Source organism: Otolemur garnettii, unplaced genomic scaffold, assembly GCF_000181295.1.
Source record: "Otolemur garnettii isolate 467f Iridium unplaced genomic scaffold, OtoGar3 scaffold00052, whole genome shotgun sequence".
Taxonomy (NCBI): Eukaryota; Metazoa; Chordata; class Mammalia; order Primates; family Galagidae; genus Otolemur; species Otolemur garnettii.
The window spans coordinates 1,359,384-1,382,216 of NW_003852447.1; the positions used below are offsets into that span (position 1 = coordinate 1,359,384).

The 22,833-nt window shown below is 36.6% G+C and overlaps 1 protein-coding gene across 1 annotated transcript in view; it reads right to left on the minus strand.

Moving 5' to 3' along the window:
• TTC6 (tetratricopeptide repeat domain 6) overlaps positions 1-22,833 on the minus strand; it is a 179,795-nt gene that overhangs the window by 96,269 nt on the left and 60,693 nt on the right. The window contains exon 8 of the mRNA XM_012806438.2: positions 11,681-11,822. Within this exon, the coding sequence (XP_012661892.2) occupies positions 11,681-11,822 (142 nt within the window). The remainder of the gene's footprint in view (positions 1-11,680; positions 11,823-22,833) is intronic.

Sequence of the window (22,833 nt, forward strand, 5' to 3'; positions counted from 1 at the left end):
TTTTATGTCTAATATTCATAAGAGAATGTCTTAGTCTGTTTTGTGCTGCTATCATAGAATTGCTGAGAGTGGATAATTTATAAAGAACAGACATTCAATCTGAGTCAAGGTACGGGCATGGTCCTCACCCAGAGGAAGGTGTAAGGACCAGGAAACTAAAAGAGACTGAACTCCATTATACAATGGCATTAATACCTTCCTGTCTCTAATAAGTGTCCTCTTCATGCCTAATAACCTCTTAAAGGTCTCACCTCTTCATTCTGTTACAATGACAATTAGATTTTAACATGAGTTTTGGAGAGGACAAATATCCAAACCATAGTAGAAATATTGGTCTATATTTTTCCTTTTCCTTTTTATTTTTTTCCATCTTTGGTTTAGAAACCAGGCTATTATTAGCTTCAAAAATGAATTGGGAAGGGTTTCCTCTTCCTCTTTTATTTGCTGAAAGAGATTGTGGAGATTCTTGTTATTTCTTCCTTAAATGTCAGTAGAATTCTCTTGGGGCCTAAAGATATTTGGAAGAAGGGGAATGTTTTATAAATTAATAATTCCATTCTCTTTAAAGTTATAGGACTATTCAAATTATCTGTTTCATTTTGGGTGAGTTGTGGTAGTTCGGGGATTTGAAGAATTGCTCCCTTTCATTGAAGTTGTCAAATTCATGTGTGTGTGGAGTTGTTGATGATATTCCTCTATTATTCCTCTGATGTCTTCAGGGTCCATAGTGATAAATCTTGTTTCATTTCTAATATTGGTAATTTGTGTCTTCTCCTTTTTCCCTGTCAGCCTTGCCAGAGATCAATTTTATTGATTTTTCCAAAGAACTAGCTTCTTCTTTCTTTGATTTTCTTTATTATTTTTCCATTTTCAATTTCATTGATTTCTGCGTCTTACTATTCCTTTCTTCTGCTTGCCTTGGGTTTATTTTGGTCTTCCTTGTCTTAGTTTTTGAGGTTGGGGCTTATATTATTGATTTGAGACTTTCTCTTTTCTATTGCAAGCCTTTAGAACTATAAATTCTGCATTATCTGTGTCTTACACATTTTGATGTATTGTATTCTCATCTCCATGCAGTTCAATATATTTTTTAAATCCCTTGAAATTTCCCCCTTTAGCCCATAGCTTATTTATAACTGTATTGTTTAGATGCCAAGCATTGGAGGTTTTTCTGTTATCTTCCTGCTGTTAATTTTTCATTTGAGTCTATCATGCATTTGTTCTATCCAGGAACTGAAAAGAATATGTATTCTGCTCTTGCTGTATACAGTGTTCTGTAAATTGCAACTACCATATTTTACTGTGTGTAATGTGCTCTAATGTATAACGTGTACCCGTGTTTGGGGCCCAGACTATCAGGAAAAAAAAAAAAAACTTTCATTTTAATTTTTTAAAGGAGTACAGAAGGACTGCAGGCAGTGGTAACTTCTTTCTCTCATAACAGGTGTGAGATATGGAGCCAGCCAATCAGCTCTGCCACTCTCTGTCATGTGACTGCTGTATTCAGGCCATTTACATCTAAGTCAGGGCTTAAGTCTGCCATTGTATTTTCTGTTCCCAGTTTGCTGTCTGGTTGTTTGTTTGTTTCTCTGATTTAGTTTTCTTAACTTTCTGTAGATTACTTGAACATTTACTAGAATTCTACCTTTATTTATCTGTAGTGTTCTTGAGTATATATGTGTTCGTATAGCTTTTTAATTGTTCTAAACAACTTAACAATTATTATAACTTTTCAACCAACGTAACTGACCACAGTCTAGTGATGTCATCATTCTACCTGTTCAAGTGATACGTAGTAACTTGACCTTCCTTTGTGTCTCTTTACCCTTCCCATTTATAATTGTCTTAAATATTTCCTCTATACACATTATCACATTGGAGTGATCATTTTTTCTTCAATTCACAAACATAATATAGAAAACTAAATAGAAGAAGGAAACCTTGTTGTACTTTGCCATAGTTTTGTTTTACATGATCTTTGTTCCTTCTAGATATTCTAAGATTTCTTCTGTTGAGTTTTTCTTTCTGTTGAAAGAACTTCTATAATAAGTCTGCTGGCAACAAATTATCTTAGTTTCTTTTTATCTGACAATGTCTTGATTGCCATTCATTCTGGAGGATATTTCTCTGGACACAGGATTCTGGTTTCACAGTTGTTGTTTTTTTGTTTTTTTGGTTTTTTTTTTTCAGCACCTGAGTAATGTTCTGGCCTCCACAGCTTCTGGAGGAATCTACTTTCATTCAAATTGTTTTTCCCCTATAAGTAAACACGTTATTTCTCTCTTACTGCTTTCAAGAATTTTCTGTATCTTCAATTTTCAGAAATTTAACTATTACATGGTTTGGTGCATGTGACTTCCCATTTCTTTGGACTTTTCCTGTTCAGAGATTTGTTCAGCTCTCTGAATCTATAGCTTCATGTCGTTTAACAAACAAGTGAAGTTTCCAGGCACTATTTGCTGCAATATTTTTCCAGTCTCTCCTCTTTTTTCTTCTCCTTCTAGGATTGTGATGACACAGATGTCAGATCTTTTGTTAGAGTCCCCTAGATCCCTGAGGCTCCGTTAATATTATTTTTCAGACTATCTTGTTCAGACAGAGTAATTCTAATTGTTTTCATTTCCAGGCTCACTGATTCTTTCCTGTCTCCTCCAGTGTACTTTTGAGCACAACCACTAAGCTTGTATTTCAGTTATATTTTTCAAGTCCAAAGTTTTCATGTTTCCTCTCAATATCAACATTTTTTTACTGAGACTTTCTATTTCCTTTCTGAATCTTTTTGATTTTTTAAATTTACTTTGATTGTGTTTATAATTGCTCAATGAGCATTTTTTTACGCTGGTGGCTTTAAAAAAATCTTTGTCAGATAATTCTAACATCCCTGTCATCTCAACACTGACTTTACTGACTGTTTTATATGTAGTTTGAGATTTTCCCAGCTCTTGGTATGATTAGTGATTTTCAATTGAAATCTGAATATTTGGGGCATCATGCTATGAGACTCTGGGTGTTACTGAAGTATTCTATTTTAGCTAAAAAACCACTCGACTTCCCCCGACACCATCACACTGTAGAGGGAGCACTGGCTCATTACTATTAGATGGATGGGTCCAGGATCCCAGGTGGTCTCAACTGACAGCCTGGAGGGAAGGTCCCATACCACCCCAATAAGATGAAAGCCCCCATTTCCATGCTCATCTTTCTGTGACCCCACCCTGGCAAGGTATTGTAGTGCCTTGTCACATACTAGCTAGGCTTTAAATCTAGGCCTCCCAATAGGCCTTTAGTGGTGGAAGTAAGGGTGGAAACACAGTTTTCCTCTGGTGTTTGGCTGGAGTAATTATTTGTCCAAAAACTTTCTGTCTCGCTAATTCTGTCTTTCCTGATTCTTTGGCTAGGAGTAGCAGGCGTTGGTTGGGACTTTTTTTCTTTATCTTTTGGTGTTTCTAGATTACCACCTTTTTCAACTGAAGCCTAGTATACCTGAAGCAAAAAAAAAAAAAAAAAAGAAAAAGAAAAAGAAAGCTCAGAGGATTAACTCAATACTATGTCATCACTTGGGTTTCAAAGTTCCTGGCTAGCCTGCCTCCTTCTCTCCACTTTTCGGAGTCTTCTCGCAATGGTAACATCCTGGGTTTCTAATTGTACTCAGCAGGAAGAATAGGTGAAAATGCTTCTCCTTCATCTCTCCCAGAAGTGGAAGTCTCACAACTAACTTAAAAGAAACTACCACTTGTTAAGTTTTAGGGTATTATCAAAGGAGAATATCCATAATTGTGTTTTAAAAGGCCATTAAAATTATTCAATTTTTTTAGACATCATTTTAATGTTCATTTATCACTTCATTTTTTTTGTTAATGACTTATTACTTGCTGTTTATTTTCTATCTTCTTCTTTAATACTATATTTATTTTTTATTTCAGATCGATATTAGGGCATATATAACTATTTTGCATTGTTTGCATTTGTTAATTCCAAGTTGCAGTTAGCCCTTCACCCCAGAGGTGCTCCATATACCCCCACATTGTACCTAATAGGTGAGACTGCCCCCTCACCCTTTCTTGAATTTAAATGTGTTTTTCTCTCATGTGGGTGTGTAGCTGTTCATCTACTAGTTTCATATTAATATTGAGTACATTGGATGCTTGCTTTTCCACTCTTGTGATGCTTAGGAGAATATTCTCCAAATCCCTCCAGGTAAATACTGTTGCCATAAGGGTCTCGTGGAAAAGCCATGTCACGGAGAATAAGCACGCTTATTGAAATTGTATTTTAAATAAAGGTGACCCTCTGCTCACTCAGGCAAAATGGTGAGCTTCTTTATTTGCGGTTGGTTTATATAGGGAATTTTGTACATGTGCACAATACAGCAATGACCTCATTGATCCGTTTAAACATCATGTGACTACCTCATAATTAGCTTCTGATAATCCACTCAACATATACCTTTTAACCCTATCAACATAACCCAATTTAACATAACTTAATGGAGAACATGTTGTTAGCCATTACTTCTTTGTTCTTATCTGATGATGCCTGAGGCTGTGGAGGAACAAGGTAGATTGAATCCCTGCCCTTGCTGGCCTTGCCGTTTGGAGGCTGTTACCTCGGATCTTTAAACAAGACATAAAGAAACTTCTTGGGCATACAGGAATTTGTGTGCAAACCTTTGCTCCCATGTAGGCCTTAAGTCAGGGAGTTTCTGCTGGAATCTTTTATGAGGAATTTTCAGGCTGGACTTCTCAAAAGCCTTTCACGAGCCCAAGTTTCATCCGTGCCATTAGATACCTGTATGCATTGGGTAAATTCCTCTTCTCTTGAGCTCCCCAAGCACATTTCCATTCCTGGACCCGTCAGCAAGCAACCTTCGTTACTTACCACAAATCAGGAAAGGTTACTGATGGGTATCTGGCCAGTTTTCCAAAGGGCTTTTTTATTGGCCTTATAAAGTCAACCTTAATTCCTTAACACAGTCTATTCCAGCCAAAGCTTTGGTCATTTTAGGCTCACAACCAACCTGGCCACATGGGATTCTGCCTCAGTTTCTTACAAGTATGCCTGCACAAAGTCTTTTCACTGCTCTCTCTCAAACGGCTTTTTTGGCCAGAGGTATATAGGTGTTTCACCTATAAAATACAAAAGATGTGAAGTCCTCCATATTTCTTTATGGTTGAATGGTATTCCACGGGATACATATATCACAGTTATCCATTCGTGGGATGATGGGCACTTGGGTTGCTTCCACATCTTTGCCAATTATGAAAATAATTTAACTTTCCCGACTATAAATCTATGAAAAGCCAGAATTTTTATCACATATTTTAACCAAACAAACCTACTAAGAAATTGAATGTGGAAGGAAGTATAAGATCCATCTGTCATCTATTAAACAAGGCATTAAAGAGATTGAGGGGAAAAGATCCTAGTTTTCTCACTAATTATTTTGTTTTCAAAAATATAATTATTGTTCACAAAAATACAGTATTTATATAGGGCTTTATTACTGCTATTTTTAATAAGTAAATTATTAGTATGTTCTCAGTTTTAATTCCTAAAATTATAAATGTCAATAGATAAAGCTCACATAAACAACTGTTGCCATCTTCAATAATTTTTAACAGTGAAAACAGTGTTCTAAAATCAAAAAGACTGACAACCTGGGAGATGCATACAATTAATACTTGTAGGGGAAACTGAGCCCTGATCTTTAGCATAAGACTTGCTTCCTACTTGAGAGACCTGGAGAATCACGAGGATGGCATATGAGTTGTGCCTGTGCAGAAAACTGGCCTCCAAGAGAAAATGTTTATGTGAGGTGTGGCAATAATCATTATGGTAAAGATTCCCTGGATTCCAAAGGTCTCTTGATGTTGGAGGCAGAGGTTGTGCTCAAGGTCTGCAGTTTTGCAAAAACAAAGGTGGAAACGTTCTGTCTGACCTTCTCCATGTCCTCCCTAATCAGTGCTGATGTGGGGGAAGCGGCTTTCATCGACTTCTCCCCGTTTTATGGTAATAAATACGGACCCGAGGTTTATTCAGGAGGGCTCCTCAGTCCCCTAACACAGACTCTGTACGGAGCCTCTTCATTCTTTGTACCAAGACCCCTCATCTGGTGGCCCCAAACTGCATCATCTGGTGACCCTGACATGACCAAACCAACAGATCAGACCTCAGGCCACAGGCCGAGTGCGGGAAACAGCGATTGCAGGGAAACTAGGATGCGTCCATCCGCTAAGGTAAGAAGCCCAGAAATACTCGCTGGACGGGGAATCTCCCTTTCGGTTAATTTACTTAAGGGGACTTTTTAAACATGGGACAAAAACTTTCAAAAAAGCAGCATTTGCACATTAATACTCTCAAACAGCTGATAAAAGCTGATTGCAGACTAGACGAAAAACCCTTAATCACACTTTTGCAAACTGCAGGACTACATTGCCCTTGGTTCCCAGATAAAGGAAACTTACCCTTAGATCTATGGGAACAGGTTGGCGATGTACTTAAACTACAGATCACACAAAGGTCAGAAAATTCCTGTTTCCACCCTCAGCACCTAGAGCCTTATCAGGGCTGCTCTCAGGCCTTTGCACATTTCTGACACAAAGGAGGGAAGTTCAAAAGTAGAGAATACCAAGCAAGAAATGTTACAAGTATCCCCCCTCAGCAGGTCCAAATTGCCCCACCCCTCCCCCACGTCTGGAAGAGCCAAAGCCCATTCCTCCAGGTCAAATGGACAAGGAATCTCCTCCACCAACCTCCAAAAAATTGGTTTCGTTGGCAGTTTCATCTCCTGACTGGGAGCCTTATTGTTCTAACAGCAAATCAAAAAACTGATATTCATGATGCCTATCAACACTTTTAAAAACAAATTTTCAACATGGACTAATAATTGCCTCTGAAAAAATACAAACTAAACCCCCCATTTCCTATTGAAGATTCAAATTAACTTACTCCACTGTTGAGTCTCAAAATGTTCAATTCTCCAACTCAATTAACTTTCAATAGTTTAAAAGGTGACCACGAAGGGACCCCAAGACTGCTCCGATGAGCACTATCTATGTAGGTGCTTTGGAGAAGCCTAGCGGTCACCTGGCCAGCAGCAGGGGTACAAATCCAAGGCTCCGAGCAGCCCTGTGGGGAGATTTCTCCACGGTGCCTTGAAGTTATTCTCTCATACACCTGTTGTCCCTAATCACTGTGGTCCACCTGCTTTTTCTGGTTGCGTGCTGAAAATTTTAGTTCTCCTCAGCTCTGACTTTGTTCTTGAGAACTTTGGTGTTTCTATATTATGGGAGCTTAGTCCTCAATCCCACATAACAGCCCATTGGGGCATATTCTGTCTGATTGGGCACCACCTACAACTAAAAGGCCATGAAATTTCACTGTAACATGGCCAGGCTGATGTATCTATCATCTTGACTCTAGAGAAAAATGGCCTTTGAATGGACCCTTGAATTATTATAATGATTTTACATTGTTTAAAATAATAAGTCTGGTTAAAATACTTAAGTTTATTTTTTCTTAGTATAATTGTCGAGTTTAAAAGCAGTAATTAAAAATATATTTATAGATCTAACTCACCAGTGGTAGAGAAAGGTTAACAAACTTAAAATGATGACTAGAACCTAAGTAAATTGCCAGGAGAAATAAATTAGATAATTAAAAAATTAATAGTCTGGGGTAGCACTTGTGGCTCAAGGAGTAGGGTGCCGGCCCCATATACTGGGGGTGGTGGGTTCAAGCCCAGCCCCAGACAAAACTGCCAAAAAAGAAAAAAACCAACTTAAAAAAATGAATAGTCTGAATAAAAGTATGTTTAAAAGCCAGCAAATATAAAGTCTTTCTGTCTGTCATATGTCTGGGTATCTGTATATGTCCTATGCCTGATATTTCACTATCAAAATAATCAAAAAAGCTCTAATTAATTGGCTTTTTAAAAAAGGAAGAAAAAGAAAAAATGCTTATATTAAATTAAGTATTTTATCAGAAAAACAAAAAAGAATTCAAATTCCTTCTCATTAAGGTGACATTGGTATTCTTTAATAGATAAAATTAATCTTAAACCTGTTATTAAAGTTCAGATGTTTAAAGATTATAGAACTACCACTTCTGTAACATTTCTAAATTCTGTTGGATTTGACTGTGAGCTTAAGTTTTTGATTTTGAGCCTCTGAATTCTGAGGTCAGATAGGTAAGTGGCTGTAGGGAGGCCTAGGGACAGCAGATACAAGGCACAGTCTAGCTCACATGGCCCTTTCCCTGCTCTACCTCTGTCTCCTGGCTATTTTGAGAAAAACTGAACACTCCAGTCTTCCTGCTTTCTGTCTTGAACTTTGCACCTCGTAAATGAATTAAGAACACAGATAGATGCTCTCCTTTGCAGCCATCTTTAATGCCATATGGCCATGGGAGACTTAGGAAGACAAGGAAAAGACATCAGGAATGGTACCTTATGTTACAGTTTCAAAACACTTTTCACTAACTTAAAACCTCAAAGTCATGTTATGTTTCACAAAATATCTGGATCATTTATCAAATTTAATGCTTCAGCTATTTAAATTATTTAGAAAACTGAGTCTTTATTAAAAAAGTAAAATTTTTACCTTTTAATTCTTCTAATTAACAATTTGACCAAGTAACTAATTAACTTTACAGTAGATTATAATCCTGTTTTGTTAAAAAGTAGTTTTGAGAAGATAAGAAAAATTAAACAAACAAAAAATATATATAAAGGAAAAATCTTATTTAAGAAATTTTGTCCTAAAACAAGATGACTGGTTATTTAAGAAAAGTAAAAAGCAGGACAGAACAGAAATCTATACCTCTGTATAGATTATCCATACAAGTTGAATAAAATGCATAAAAGGAAATTTGTGAAGAAACTTACATGTAATCCAGTTGGCTATGATTTATAAAATGTAGTCACCTGTTTTCCTTTAGTCTAGAAGTCACACTACAAGAATTTTTTTTTACATTTTCAGTAAGTGGTCTGAAAAAAACAATACCTGTATTGTCTGTATTAAAATTTTAACTAACTAGAGAAAACTGAACTTCAAAAAACCTAAAGTTTACAAGCATATTGCCTTCAATCTTTTGACTTATAATCCCATTTGAACAAATGTTTTAAGCATTGAATACTTAATAAACCTTCCAAAATAAAAACTCTAAATTCAGTCTTTTTAAAATACTAAAACCACTGAAATTCTAAAAAAAATTAGACTTATTCAACATGTTAAAACTATATTAAAAATATTGTTAAATATAAAATAGGAATTAATTTTCTATAGATTATATTTATATATACATGCATTCTAATATTATAAAATATTAGTCTTAGTGTATGTTATCAGTAATAATTTTTTAACTCATTTCAGAAAGTGTTTTTTTGTAACTAAGTCCAAAGTTTATCCTTTTAAAAAAGTAATGGGAAATTAAGAGACTCTATTGCACCAAACTGCCAAAACCTCTAGCCCTAGATAATAACCAAGTAGATATAATACTACCTTCTCACAAAAAAATATTTACTATGTCAATACAACAGGCTTCAGCCTCCCATGCTTCTCATCATCAAAATGCCAACATTAGCATATCAATTCAAATTACCTATTGAACTTACTAAACAAATAGTATGGGTTTGCCCCAATTGTCAAGCTGTTCAAGGACCTTCCCTTAAAAACAAAACTCAGACCCTTGAGATTTACACAGTAATGAACTATAACAAAAAAATTATGCATTATCCATCATTTAAAACACTTAAATTTATCCACATTACTATTAACACTCATAGTGGGTATATCCACACTACACCATTAAATGGAGAAAAAATTCACTATGCCATTTCCCATTTATTGGAATGCTTTGCCCATACGGAAATTCCCAAGAAATTAAACCAGACAATGGCCCAGTAATACTTTTCAACACTTCCTTCTTAATTGGAAAATTCAACATATTATAGAAATTCCTTACAATCCCACAGTACAAGCTATTGTCAAGTGTGCTAACTGCACACTAAAAAATTATATTCAAAAGCAAAAAGGAAGATATAACCCCTGTATCATTCACCCCAGAGATATTACCAACAAAGCCCTTATAACTATTAATCTTTTCAATCAAAATCCTGATAATTTTTTTGCACTTCAACAGCATTTTCAAAATGCCTCTAAACCAACATGGCCAAAAAATCAATAAGTGTTCATGCGATCTTTAAACTTGACTCAATGGGAAGGACTTTCTCCAGTCTTAACTTGAGGGAGAGGCTATGTATGTGTTTCTACACAACAGGACCTATGCGGTTCCCTACAAAAAAGACCAAAAATGAGCTGGAAGGACCACTTCAACCCACAGTCAATCCAGGAATCCTTTCAACAAATGCGTCTTCAGCAGAATCCACAAGTATTCCTGCCCAAAACACAGGGAGTGCCCCTGGTGACATGGAGATCACTTAAGAAATTATTCCAAGATGCAGACTCTCTTATAAAACAGCTCAGTGCTCCTCCAACAATTAGCTCCTTCTTTTTCATTTCATAATACAATTTATTCTTCTACCCACTAATTCTTTACTGCTTGGTTAAGTACTCGCTTTTACCATCACCATGTTACTAATTTAAACATCATCACTATATTCATTATGAAAAGAAAAGTAGATGCCTGAGTTCCAGTTCATCTTGAACGACCCTGGTAAGCAGATTCCACTTTACATATTTTAACTGATGTATTAAATAAATTAAGACCAAAAAGCGTCCATGTGAGCCTTATCGCTTCCACAGTTTCCACGACTGTTTTACTTGCTTCTACATCAGTGGTAATAGCTGCCTTAACTGAATCTGTTCAAACTGCTCATTTTATTGATACTATGATGGCTGATAACACACAAGAGCTCATAAAACAAGCTAAGATTTACAATCAAGTTACACAAGGACTTGATACCTTCCGAGCTGCTGTTGAATGGCTTGGTAATAAACAAGAAACTCTGCAAAGAAGGACTGCTCTTCAGTATGACTATTTAGCCATACAAGCATTTGTGTCAGAGCAGTTCCTTACAACAGTTCCCTCCATGCATGGGAACAAGTTAAAAATCATTTGCCTAGTGCCTTCAAATGACACTATCGCTCAAGATATAGCTGATTTATCTAGCCAATTACATGAACAGGCTATCACCATCCAAAAGGCTGGCCAACATTCTGCATGTAACACTTTGGAAAGAAATTTTCCATGGTTATCTCCTCACTGGAGTTAAATTTAAGAATGTGGGTTTTGTGGCACTCTCCTGATCCTCCTCCTCCTCCTCATCATCACTTTTGGAGGATGGATGTGTCATCTGACCCAATGATAGAAGAGATAAGACAAAATGTTTGCTTTTGTTCACTTAACGGTGTTAAAAAACAAAATAGGTGGATACGTAGGGGAACTGAGCCCTGATCTTTAGTATAAGACTCGCTCCCTGCTTGAGAGACCTGGACAATCACGGGATTCTCCATGTCGTCCCTAATCAGTGCTAATGCTGGGCCAGCAGCTTTCATCTACTTCTTCCTATTTTATGATAATAAATACGAACCCGAGGTTTACTCGGCAGGGCCCCTCAGTCCCCTGACACAGACTTTACGTCAAGCCTCTTCATTCCTCGCACCAAGACTCCCTCATCTGGTGACCCCAAACCCCTTCAAACATTGAAGAAAGTTCTTACTTCCTCTCCCAGAACTTGCAAATTTGGTTGGTGAGCACGCCGTCCAGTTCTTTGTACCAAGTCTGATGGCATCCATGGTGGTGTGGAGGAAATATGAGTAGGTTCTAGATTGTCATCCATAACAGGAATGCCATGCAGTATTCTGCAACGTAATAAAAAGAAATAAGTTTGCTTTTCAAGTCACTGGTCAAGTGAACATGTTTCTCTCATTGCATGTCTGTGCTGAAATAAAGACATTGATATTTCACATCTGCCCTGAACAGAAAATTGTATAGAACTCAGGTAATAAAAATAAGAAATAATCCAAAAATAACTTGTTTGGTTATAAATACCTTTTAATAGTAACCCACATGGTGGTTTTGCTTCACTACACTGGGATAATAAATTAACCCTTTGAAAGCCTAATCACAAAAGACAAAGTAGCACAAACTCTCTTGCTGCCGGTTATGACTTAGAGTCCACTACCAGATGCACTCACATGCAGTGCAGAAGGCAGGAAGCTCAGATGTTTCTGCTGCGTGCACAGTCATGACAATGTTGGGTTCCTTTGCAGCAGTGCTCTAACTACTCATTTTGCACGTTGTTATTTTTTTTCATTAAGTGAGCATATCAAACAGACGTACTGATCCAGAGTCAAAAGTTATAACAGCCCAGGCCACCAGATCCATGACAGTGCATGAGGGTGGCATGTTGCCGTGTTGGCTTCCAGATTTCGCCTTCCTGAATGTGCCGAAGGAGCAGCTTCCTCAGCAACTAATAAAAATGCTGCGCCAGTCATCTCTGGAAGCTCTTCCTGCCCCATGGCCGTCTTTCCAGGCCTTTCATCAATCTTAAGGGTATCGACTTCCCATTACTAAATCCCTTTTTGCTTAAAATAACTAAGTGTTCTGTACCTGAATCCTGACACTATGTCCAGGAAAAAGAAACACAGGGTAAGGCCCAGGGGCAGTGGTTATCAACCTTCCTAATGCCGAACCCTTTAATACAGTTCCTCATGTTGTGGTGACCCCTGCATAAAATTACTTTCATTGCTACTTCATAACTATAATTTTGCTACTGTTATGAATCTGATATGCAGGATGTATTTTCATTGTTACAAAGAGGTCGTGACCCACAGGTTGAGAACCGGCCTAGGGACTAACAGAGTGTGGAATTCCAAGTAGGCTGCCTTCTGGGGAGAGGAACAAAGGGGGCCTGATGGTGTGAGATGAAGGAATCAAGCCCACCTGTCTCTAAGTGAAAGTTAAACCTTTTTCCAGGTCAATATCAATCTCCCACAGGGCCAGAGGAGGAAAAAACATATTTCTTATTGTAGGTTAAAGAACTTCTTATTAAAGAAGTTTGAAAAACATTTGCTCGAAGCTGAGTACTTAATATCTCTGCATCTATCTTTTTTTTATTAAATGATAGCTGTGTACATTAATGCAAACATGGGGTACAGTGTAGTGTTTTCATATACAATTTGAAATATTTCCGTCAAACTGGTTAACATAGACTTTATGTCATTTACTTAGTTATTGTGTTAAGGCATTTATACTCTAGTTTTAGAAAGATTCACTTATACTCTTGCAAGACAGACCATAGAGGTGATCTTTCCAATCGCCCTCCCTCCACACATCCGCCCCTCTCCCCTCACCTCCCCCACCCCCTCCGCATATTCCTGGGCTAGAATTAGGTTGTAGCTTTCATTTGAGAACTATAAATTAGTTTCATAATAGGGCTGTGTACATTGGATACTTTTCCTTCCATTCTTGTGATACTTTGCTAAGAAGAACATTTTCCAGTTCCATCCACGTAAACATGAAGGAGGTAAACTCTCCATCTTTCTTTAGGGATGCATACTCTGCATATATCTTCTACGTGCTGCATAAAAGTCACCACGAGCTACATCTTGTGGAGCTTGGAGAAGGGCTTTCCCTCCAGCAACCCTCCCCCACCTTCCTATTGCCCTAACAGAGAATTTCCCCCATCACAGTTTTACTCTCTCTTCCTTAGCAAATTTATCACGTGCCATTGGTATGCAAAAGAGAAGCTTCAAGGGATGGAGCTCATAGTTAGTTTTCAGTAACTCAGAGAAGATGTGTACAGGGAAATTTTAAGAGTGTTCTCACACAAAAGTTTCACCAAAGTAATTCTTACATGCAATGGTGTGTTCTATTCTAGACACCATTCTTTTTATAATGCTTATAGCAAACCACTGAACTGATTTCTATTCTAGACACCATTCTTTTTATAATGCTTATAGCAAACCACTGAACTGATTTCACAGCCCATTCACTGAGTCGCAATTCATAATTTAAAAAATGTTAACTTCCAAATGATGTTGTTTAAAAAGCAGACTCATAGGTCTGGAACTGCAGGAGTTCATCTTCTTGAAGATGTTAATCTACAAATAATTTTCTTTAGCCTTATATAATCTATCTTTAAAATCTTTAGCAGAGGCAGGTGAATATTTTGTATGCTTTAAAAAGATCAGGAAATATTGTCTTGATAAAATAATGACTCTATAGATGAGTTTAGTGTATAACTACATGGAATTTTTTAATTCTTTTTACAAAATGTGACTGGGGAGGGGGGATTGTATTTTTAAACACTGTAACATCATTGCTACATGCAAACAGTGACATCTGGTGGAATGACATCGCTTTACTTTTTAAAAAAACAAAATCCAGCTTTTCTATATTGGCAGTTACTGGACAAAAAAACAAATTTCCAAATAGCAAATAACTTCTCTTTTGACATTTCCATATAAAAAAATAAGTATAATATCTTATTATACATTTATGATAAGTCACTGAAAGGTTTTTGTCACCCCAATCTGCATTTTTAAAATTATGGTTAAGGCATATTTGATGGGGGCTATTTGTTCAAAGTGGATATAATATAAATTGAAACTAGGTTACTATTGATTCTATCTTTAGCTCTGCCACCACCTATGATTTTGGGGTGTAAAACTTTGCCTCAGTTTCTCCATCCATAAAATAAAAGGTTTAGGCTAGGGAAACACTAACATCTCTTATAATTCTGGTCTGTGTACTTCTGTGACACCTCACATAAAGCTTCTTAAACTGTTTGGTATAATCTCTTAGATCATTGCCTGGAGTATGTTAAGGAACACGGCCAAGTAAGGAGTGAGGGTGGGGCCAGGATTCCACCTGACCATTAAGAAATGGCAAGTAATGTGAGAAATGAGGGATGGCAGGGGGAGGTCAGTCCCAGACACTCACATTAGAAGGAAATAAAGAGAAGACAGAACATAGTATTACAAATGAAGCGTGACAGACCACGGGTAACGGTGCACTACACCTGGCATTGGAGAGGTCTATAGCATAGGAGGACAGCACATTCTGGTGGGGGACAGTCAGTTCTGGGGCATCCCAAAACAGGCAGTACTCAGACACTGCAAAGTCATTAACCTCAGGGAAGTCTCCCACAGTGAGCAAGGCCACAACCTTAGCCTAGATTCAGAACATAAGATTTCCAATTCCTAGGAGGGAATAAGCAGTCATAAAATAGAGTCCCCACCCCATACAAGCAGAAACCCTGCTTCCAAAACTGGTTCACATGGATCAGATACAAACCACAAAAAGTGAGTGAAATATGCTTCTCCCAGAAGACCCGACTGAGAGAGCTCCTGAGATTCTTCCTAGCTTAAACCAGAATTGAGTATTCAGAATAAAGCATAAAGAGAAAAAAATGAGAGGATCTTTCACAAATGCACAAAGCAATGAGATAGAAGAGAAAATTCCTTTAGAATCAGAGAGATCTGGGTTTGAATCCAAGCTTTTACCAGCTATATAAATAAGGAGTGGTCACTTAATCACTATGCTACATTTTCTTCATTTGGCAAATGAAATTATTTTTACTACTACACAGAGTTGTTTTCGTATGAGGTTGTGTAATAAATGCAGTATATTTCAATTCATTCTCTATTTTGTATCACATATATACTTCAAGGGTTCTGGATAAAATCTTTCAGATGGAAATATATCCCATATAGTTGATTTATAAGCTGTAAGTAGTAGAGATAGTAAGTCAAAATAATTACTCCATACCGGTCTTCAGGTATTTCATACTTAAAAATAAATGCATATATATATCCTGAAAGGGATATAAGCTGTCAAAATAACATCTATAATATCATTTTTGTAAAATGTATGCATACATATTTGTATGCACAGCACAAAAAAGTATACGATAAACTTTACCATATAAAAACCCAATAGAAAGTCACTCTTGGTACAACAGTTATAACAATCCCAGAGAAAAATCATAGTGACAAAATTTTCAGATCCTGTTCCAATCTACTCCCAACACCCTTCAGGATTCTGAATGACTGAACTGTAAATATAAACCTCCATCTCTGGTTTTCCTACTTAAGGTCTAAAAGTAGTATTCTAATGTCTCTATGGTAAACAGTCAAAAAATACAATATTAATTTTGGAGAACCAGAAATAATCTATCTTCATTCAAAGATGAGTACACAGAAAAATCCAATATGAGTTCTATGAAGAGTCTGCCAACTATGAGAAACAAATATGGTATTCAAAGAGTTATATAAAGAACATCCTCTTGGGAAAGATTTGTTATACAATACAAAAACATTTTAGAAAGGTTACGCTTTATGCTCTCAAGAAAATTTTTTAAATGTTTTCATCAAACAGATAGTGAAAGTACAGATAAAACAAAAGGCTTAGAATTTTCTTTTCTTTTTTTTGAGACAGAGTTTCAAGCTGTTGCCCTCAGTAGAGTGCTGTGACATCACAGCTCACAGCAACCTCAAACTCTTGGGCTTAAGTGATTCTCTTGCCTCAGCCTCCCAAGTAACTGGGACTACAGGCGCCTGCCACACACCTGGCTATTTTTATGTTGTTGTTGTCATTATTGTTTTAGCTGACCTGGGCTGTGTTTGAACCTGCCAGGCTTGGTGTATGTGGCTGGCGCCCTACCCACTGAGCTAGGGGCGCTGCCCTAGAATTTTCTTGAGACACATAGAATTAAGAAAAAATAAGAAAAATAATGCTGTATCAGTATTAAAATAGAAATTAAGTGGAATTTTTAAAACGTACATCTCAGAAAATAAAATCACTGATGAACAGAAGTTTTGAAAGACAAATGTAAGCTGGAAAATGATAAATTTAGAAGAAAAATAATGAAGATCCAACATATGGCTAATTGATATTCCTGAAGAAATGCACAAAATAAATAGAACAGAAACATGACTCAAAATACAACAGAAAAACATCCGAAACTGAAGAGCTATATTTGCATATCAGAAGGGCTTTCCACAAACCAAAAAATAATAATAATTAGATAGCAGTCTCTTCCCACATATATGCTAATGAAATTATTTAATTTAAAGCAAAATGTAAAATTCTATAAACATCCAGGGGAAGTAAAGGAGAAACATATTCCATACAAAAATAACCCAAAACAGGCTGGCTTCAGATTTCTATCTTGCAAGATTAGATATCAGATAATGATACCAAAAAAAAAAAAAACACATAGTCATATTGGCAACTATGAAAAAATTATAAGAAATAGCAGAGAAGTGAAAAAAGAGAAAAATAATATAAAATAGGGTGACAAGAATAGTGTCAAGTGTATTTGATAGGACAATAAGTGAATAAATGCTCCAGCCTATTCTAAGAAAATAAATTTCTCATGAGCTTAAAATTATTAAGTCTGTGCAATGTAAAATGGATATAAGAAACTAAGAAAGATTAAAATAAAAGAGCAAATATATAGACCATATGAATAAAGCAAAAAAAAAGACAAAATAGATTTTCACTTTTAATGGATTTAGTGTGCAGTCTACAGTGAAAACAGAAGGACCACAGTTTACAGTTTCTTAAATCTTCTGCCACACACAGAATATTGCTTTATATAATTACATGTCGTTTTGATGGTCAGTTCTACCTCTTCTCAGGACACAGAGCTCCACCTTGTTGTTTGTTTGTTTGTTTGTTTGTTTTTGCAGTCTTTGGCTGGGGCTAGGTTTGAACCCACCACCTCCAGTACATGGGGCTGGTGCCCTACTCCTTTGAGCCACAGGCGTAGCCCCCACCTCGTTTTTTATCATGGTTGCAATGCATCTCATCATTAGCTACACCATAAGAAGTCCACCGTTGATGGACCCTTACTTCCAATTTTAGTCATTATAAAAAGTGACAAGATGGGGCGGTGCCTGTGGCTCAAAGGAGTAAGGCGCCAGTCTCATATGCCAGAGGTGGTGGGTTTAAACCCAGCCCCTGCCAAAAACTGCAAGAAAAAAAAAAAGTGACAAGATGAATGACAAATGTCCTTGTGCATGCATCTTACTAACTGATAGTCATCAGAATATATGTGGCTTTTAAAGCCATAGTGCTAGATGAGATTGCTTTGAGGGTGGAGGAGCAGAGAGGGCCCAGAATAAGCCCTGGACACTCCAATGCTGAACAGTCAAGAGTTGAGGAGACACCAGGAAAGGAAACTGATAAGGCACAGCTTTATTTGCCCTTTCTTTTATTTTAACCTTTCTTAGTTAAACATCTCAGTTTCTTAACTCCCTTTTAGATTGCATAGACTTAAATATTCTTAAGCTAATGAGAAATTTATTTTCTTATAATAGGTTGGAGCATTTATTCACTTATCATCCTATCAAATACACTTGATATTATTCTTGTCACCCTATTTTATATTCTTTTTCATCTTTGCTATTTCCTATAATCTCTCATAGTTGCCAATATGGCAGTGTGGGGGTTTTGGTATCATCATCTGATACGTAATCTTGCAAGATAGAAATGTGAAGCCAGCCTGTTTGTGTTATATTTGTACAGAATCTGTTTCTCCTTTATTCTCCTGGATGTTTATAGAATTTTACATTTTGTTTTAAGCAGGAAGAGAACCAAGAGCAGTCCCCAAGGCCAAAGGATAAAAGTCATTTATGAAAGAGCAAGTTATCAACTATGTCAAATATTACAGAGAAGCCGAGACAGGACTGTGATGTCTTACAGTAAATCTGATCATATCTTTCTTCCTCCAAACACCCTATTGGTGCTTTCCTAAAGCACTATGAATAAAAATCCCTCCCCAGAGGTCTCCCACAGACCCCACCTACATTTATAGTGTATTCATAAAATCCAGCCTCCTCTGGCCTCGCCACATCACTGCTCTGCCTTCTCTAAGACTGGACTTCCCGCCCATTCTCAGATAGGTTCCAGTTGTTGACAATGGGGACTCTCGGACTTCAGTATGTATACAGGTCACTTGTACTTGTAACAAGTTTTCAGGTGACAGTGATAATGAGAAAGGATACCCGGGAAGGGTGAGGTCTAGGAGAACAGAGGTCTTCTCAAGGAGACCCCAAGGATACACCTGCAGGGTCCTCTCCGTGATGGCTCAGGTCTTAGGAATTTGTAGACTTAACTTCCTCGAACCTTAGGGTGACCAGATTTTAACATAGGTAAGGCAGGACAACATGGGGAGGGGGGGGAGGGCAGGGCAGGGCCTGACCACAATGCAAACTTTGATAAGCAGTTCTCAATAATCACTTCTCAGCAATTATTTGTTATTATTACAGTTTAACATTATAAAATTAACAAAACTAATATAAAACTCATATTCTGGCGAAATAGCCACATGGCAGCCGAAAATCGTATATTCCCATCTTGTTCTCCCACTCGTTCATGCATTCTTTCCAAAAATCGAGACTTTTTTAAAATGCCACGGGACACAGGACAAATTGTTGAAAAGTGGGACTGTCCCCCCAAAAGCAGGACGTCTGGTCAGCCTGTCGAACCTGGAAATTTCCGCTTCCCTGAAATCCTGTAGTTCTGTGGGGGCTGGAACAGCTTCTCTTGCTTGATTCAAACTGACCAATGAGAAAGGTACCCATGGGTTGGAATTTTTTGGCTGGAGATAAAAAGGGAAAGACCAAGCCAGTCAGGGAGCACGGCCATTTTGAATTCTTCCATGCTGTTTGCTCCAGCAGCTGAATAAAGCTTTCTTCCTCTTAAATATGGCATGTGGGTGCTCTTTCTCTCCATTGGGCCTCGTCTTCTTGCAACAAAGCTACCGGTCTGTGTACAATACTTTGTGTGGCAAGGACCTAAAATATTCTTTCCTCCTAGCTACCTTCTATTCATCCTTCAGATTTCAATTTAAGTGTCCTTTCCTCAAACCTCCCCTGATAGCAGGAACTCTCTTACCATTTCCATAACACCCTGCACATCCCCACACTGTCCAGTCACAATAAGTACATCTTTCCTTACTTCCCACTAGTCTTTAGGTTCCCAGAGAGCAGGGATTATGCTTATTTTGTTTGCAGATGGTTCTCTAGTGACTACCACTATCCTTGCCACATAGTAGGTACACAAAAAATAATTGCTGATTAATTTAAAAGATTATGCAAATCTATTTTTTTGACTGGGAAAGATGTTTACAGCATAATAAATTTTTAAAGTTAGGTTACAAAATACTATGCTGACAGCACTGTCCCATTATCCCATGTTATATATGATTTGCTTACGTACAGGAAAGTTTGGAATTTAAGAAACATGGACAGCATTACCTCTGCATGGCAAGATTTGGAGTAAATTGGTTTTCTTTTTGCATTTTCATATACTTTTGCATATTTTCTAAAATATTTTCTTATTTTTGTATGAAAATAATAAAAAATTAAACATTGAATTCTGACACTTAATCTTTGGCTTTCCAGTTGTTTTGCTGTCATTTTAATGTGTGAAACTAACAAATAATCTGTCCATATTTTTTCAAACATAACTAGAAATTTCCTTTGTGATATCTGGGTTCACAGTCTAAGCATTGCTCATCACCAGGTAGCTGGTTAAAAGGGGTATCTGATTTGAGAAGGTCAGCCAACATGTATAAATACAGCATCTTTGCCACCAACTCTCTCTTTGTTGATGATAGATCAAAAAAAAAAAAAATTCACAAGCACTTCTACATAGACAAACCCATGAAATATGAGGTCTGATAATTAAGTTTATGTACTCATCCTAAAAGAAGTACTGTATATCTCCTTGCTGAATATCACTAAGGTCACCTTCAAAGTACTCCTCTTGGGAAGAAATACACAAACACCAGCACCTAGTCCACTCATCAAAGCAATTTTAGAACTATTTTTCTGAAATGGCCATCTAAGCTGTCATTGTATTACCTTGATGTCCTGAGTGTCATCAAAATGTCTTCAATACTTCCTTTATCTTTGGGTAAAGAAAAAAGTCCTTGGAGGCCAGATAAGGTGAGTATGGAGGATGTTCCAATATAGTTATTTGTTTACTGGCTAAAAACTCCCTCACAGACAGTGCCGTGTAAGCTGGTGCATTGTCATGATGCAAGAGCCATGAGTTATTGGCCAAGATTTTTCAGTTAAGATTTCTTCTTTCTCTATCTGTGTTTACTTGATTGGCTATGCTTCTCACAGTCAACTGATGATTTTGACGCATAATTGGATAAATTCTTGCAAAGTTTTTGTCAGTTCTACTCATTAGTGACTGCCTTTACCTCTCTCCATCACTGACAATTTCTAACCATTCAGAAAAATGTTAAATACATTTTTACACTGCTGTTTTCCTCGTGGCATTATCGCCATAAATGTGGACTAACCTGCCCCTGACTTCATTTCCACTTTTGCCGAGTTTAACAAGAAATTTACAGATGTTTGTTTGCTGCTCTGATTCAACCTCTGATGACACACCAAAACACTAAACAACAATAAACACCACTTAACAAGACACTGCCCATGTTGACACAAATGTAACTGTGAGACATTGATATGCCAAAGTTATGAAACCTTACTAACTTGTTTGTACAGTGCTGCCAACATCAGCACACCATGGCAAGTTCACAGATTTAATTGTTAGAACTTGGAGAATGTAAGACCATAAAAAGATTCAATCACATGCTGGGGTTTAAGATATAAAAAATTGGTATTTCTAATCATTGAGGAAAACTGGATTTGCTGAATAAATTATATCATATAAATATTCCTCTTATCAAAACAAATTACATGTTAGTCAAAGACTTAATTTTTTCAAAGGAAGCTATAAAATTACTACAAGAAAATATGTGAGAATACATTCAAAGGTTAAATGTAAAAATGGCCTAAGACTAGAACACCTAAATAAAACAATTGGCTGTTTTAATTTAAAATTTATAACTTCTATATAGCATAAAACACCATAAACAAAACAGAAAAGTAAACAAGAGTAAAAAAGTCTACAATATATGAGACAAATAATTAAAATCTTTAATGTGGAAATAGCACTTACAAATAAATAAGAAAAAGATAAATGACAAGTCCACATAATATGATCCAGTAACCCTCAAAAGGAAAAAAATAAAATAAAATAGCCACAAGACACATAAAAATAGGCTTGACCTCACCAGAAATGAATCAAAATAATAAAAAAGAAATTCCTTGATTAGGAAAAAATCAAAAAGGTTGACAATTAGTAGTTTGAGAAGGAAAAGAATTGTCTCATAAACTGTCATAAACAATCTCACTGCAGCTTATTTGAAGTAGTGAATATCATGAAATTTAACTCATTTCGTGTTTCACATGATTGCAAATAAGTTAAATTTCATGATATTCTAACTAAACATCTATAAACCTCTCTAAATAATACAGAAATAACTTTTTAAGGCAAAAATATGGTCAATGCAGAATATTTTTATAGTTCTCATCCTAATCACTGCTTAGCAAAATAAACATCAATGTGGAAGGTATATTGCTATTTCAGATAAATTTAAGATTATACCCTGACCATTCCACTAAAATATCTTTGGTGTTTGCCACAAATAACAATTACCATATGCAGAATTGGGAAAACACTACAACTATATAACCACAAACTCTGTTACCTTTGGAGTTACTGTTCATTGCACAGAAAAAGCAAAACACTATTAAATGAAAGGGCATTTATTTTGTGTTTACAATTACCTTTCTTGAGAACACTTATTAGTGCAGAAAAAATTATACATTTCTCTGAATTTGTAGGCTCAGCAGACAGATATATTTTGAAAAGGTTAAGCTATGTTTAGCAAGGTAATCCTCAAGAGATGGATGCTGGAGAATTAAATATTCAGTACTTAAATTAACTTCTTATTTGGTACTTAGGAACAAATTGCCAAGAATTATCATCATCAAA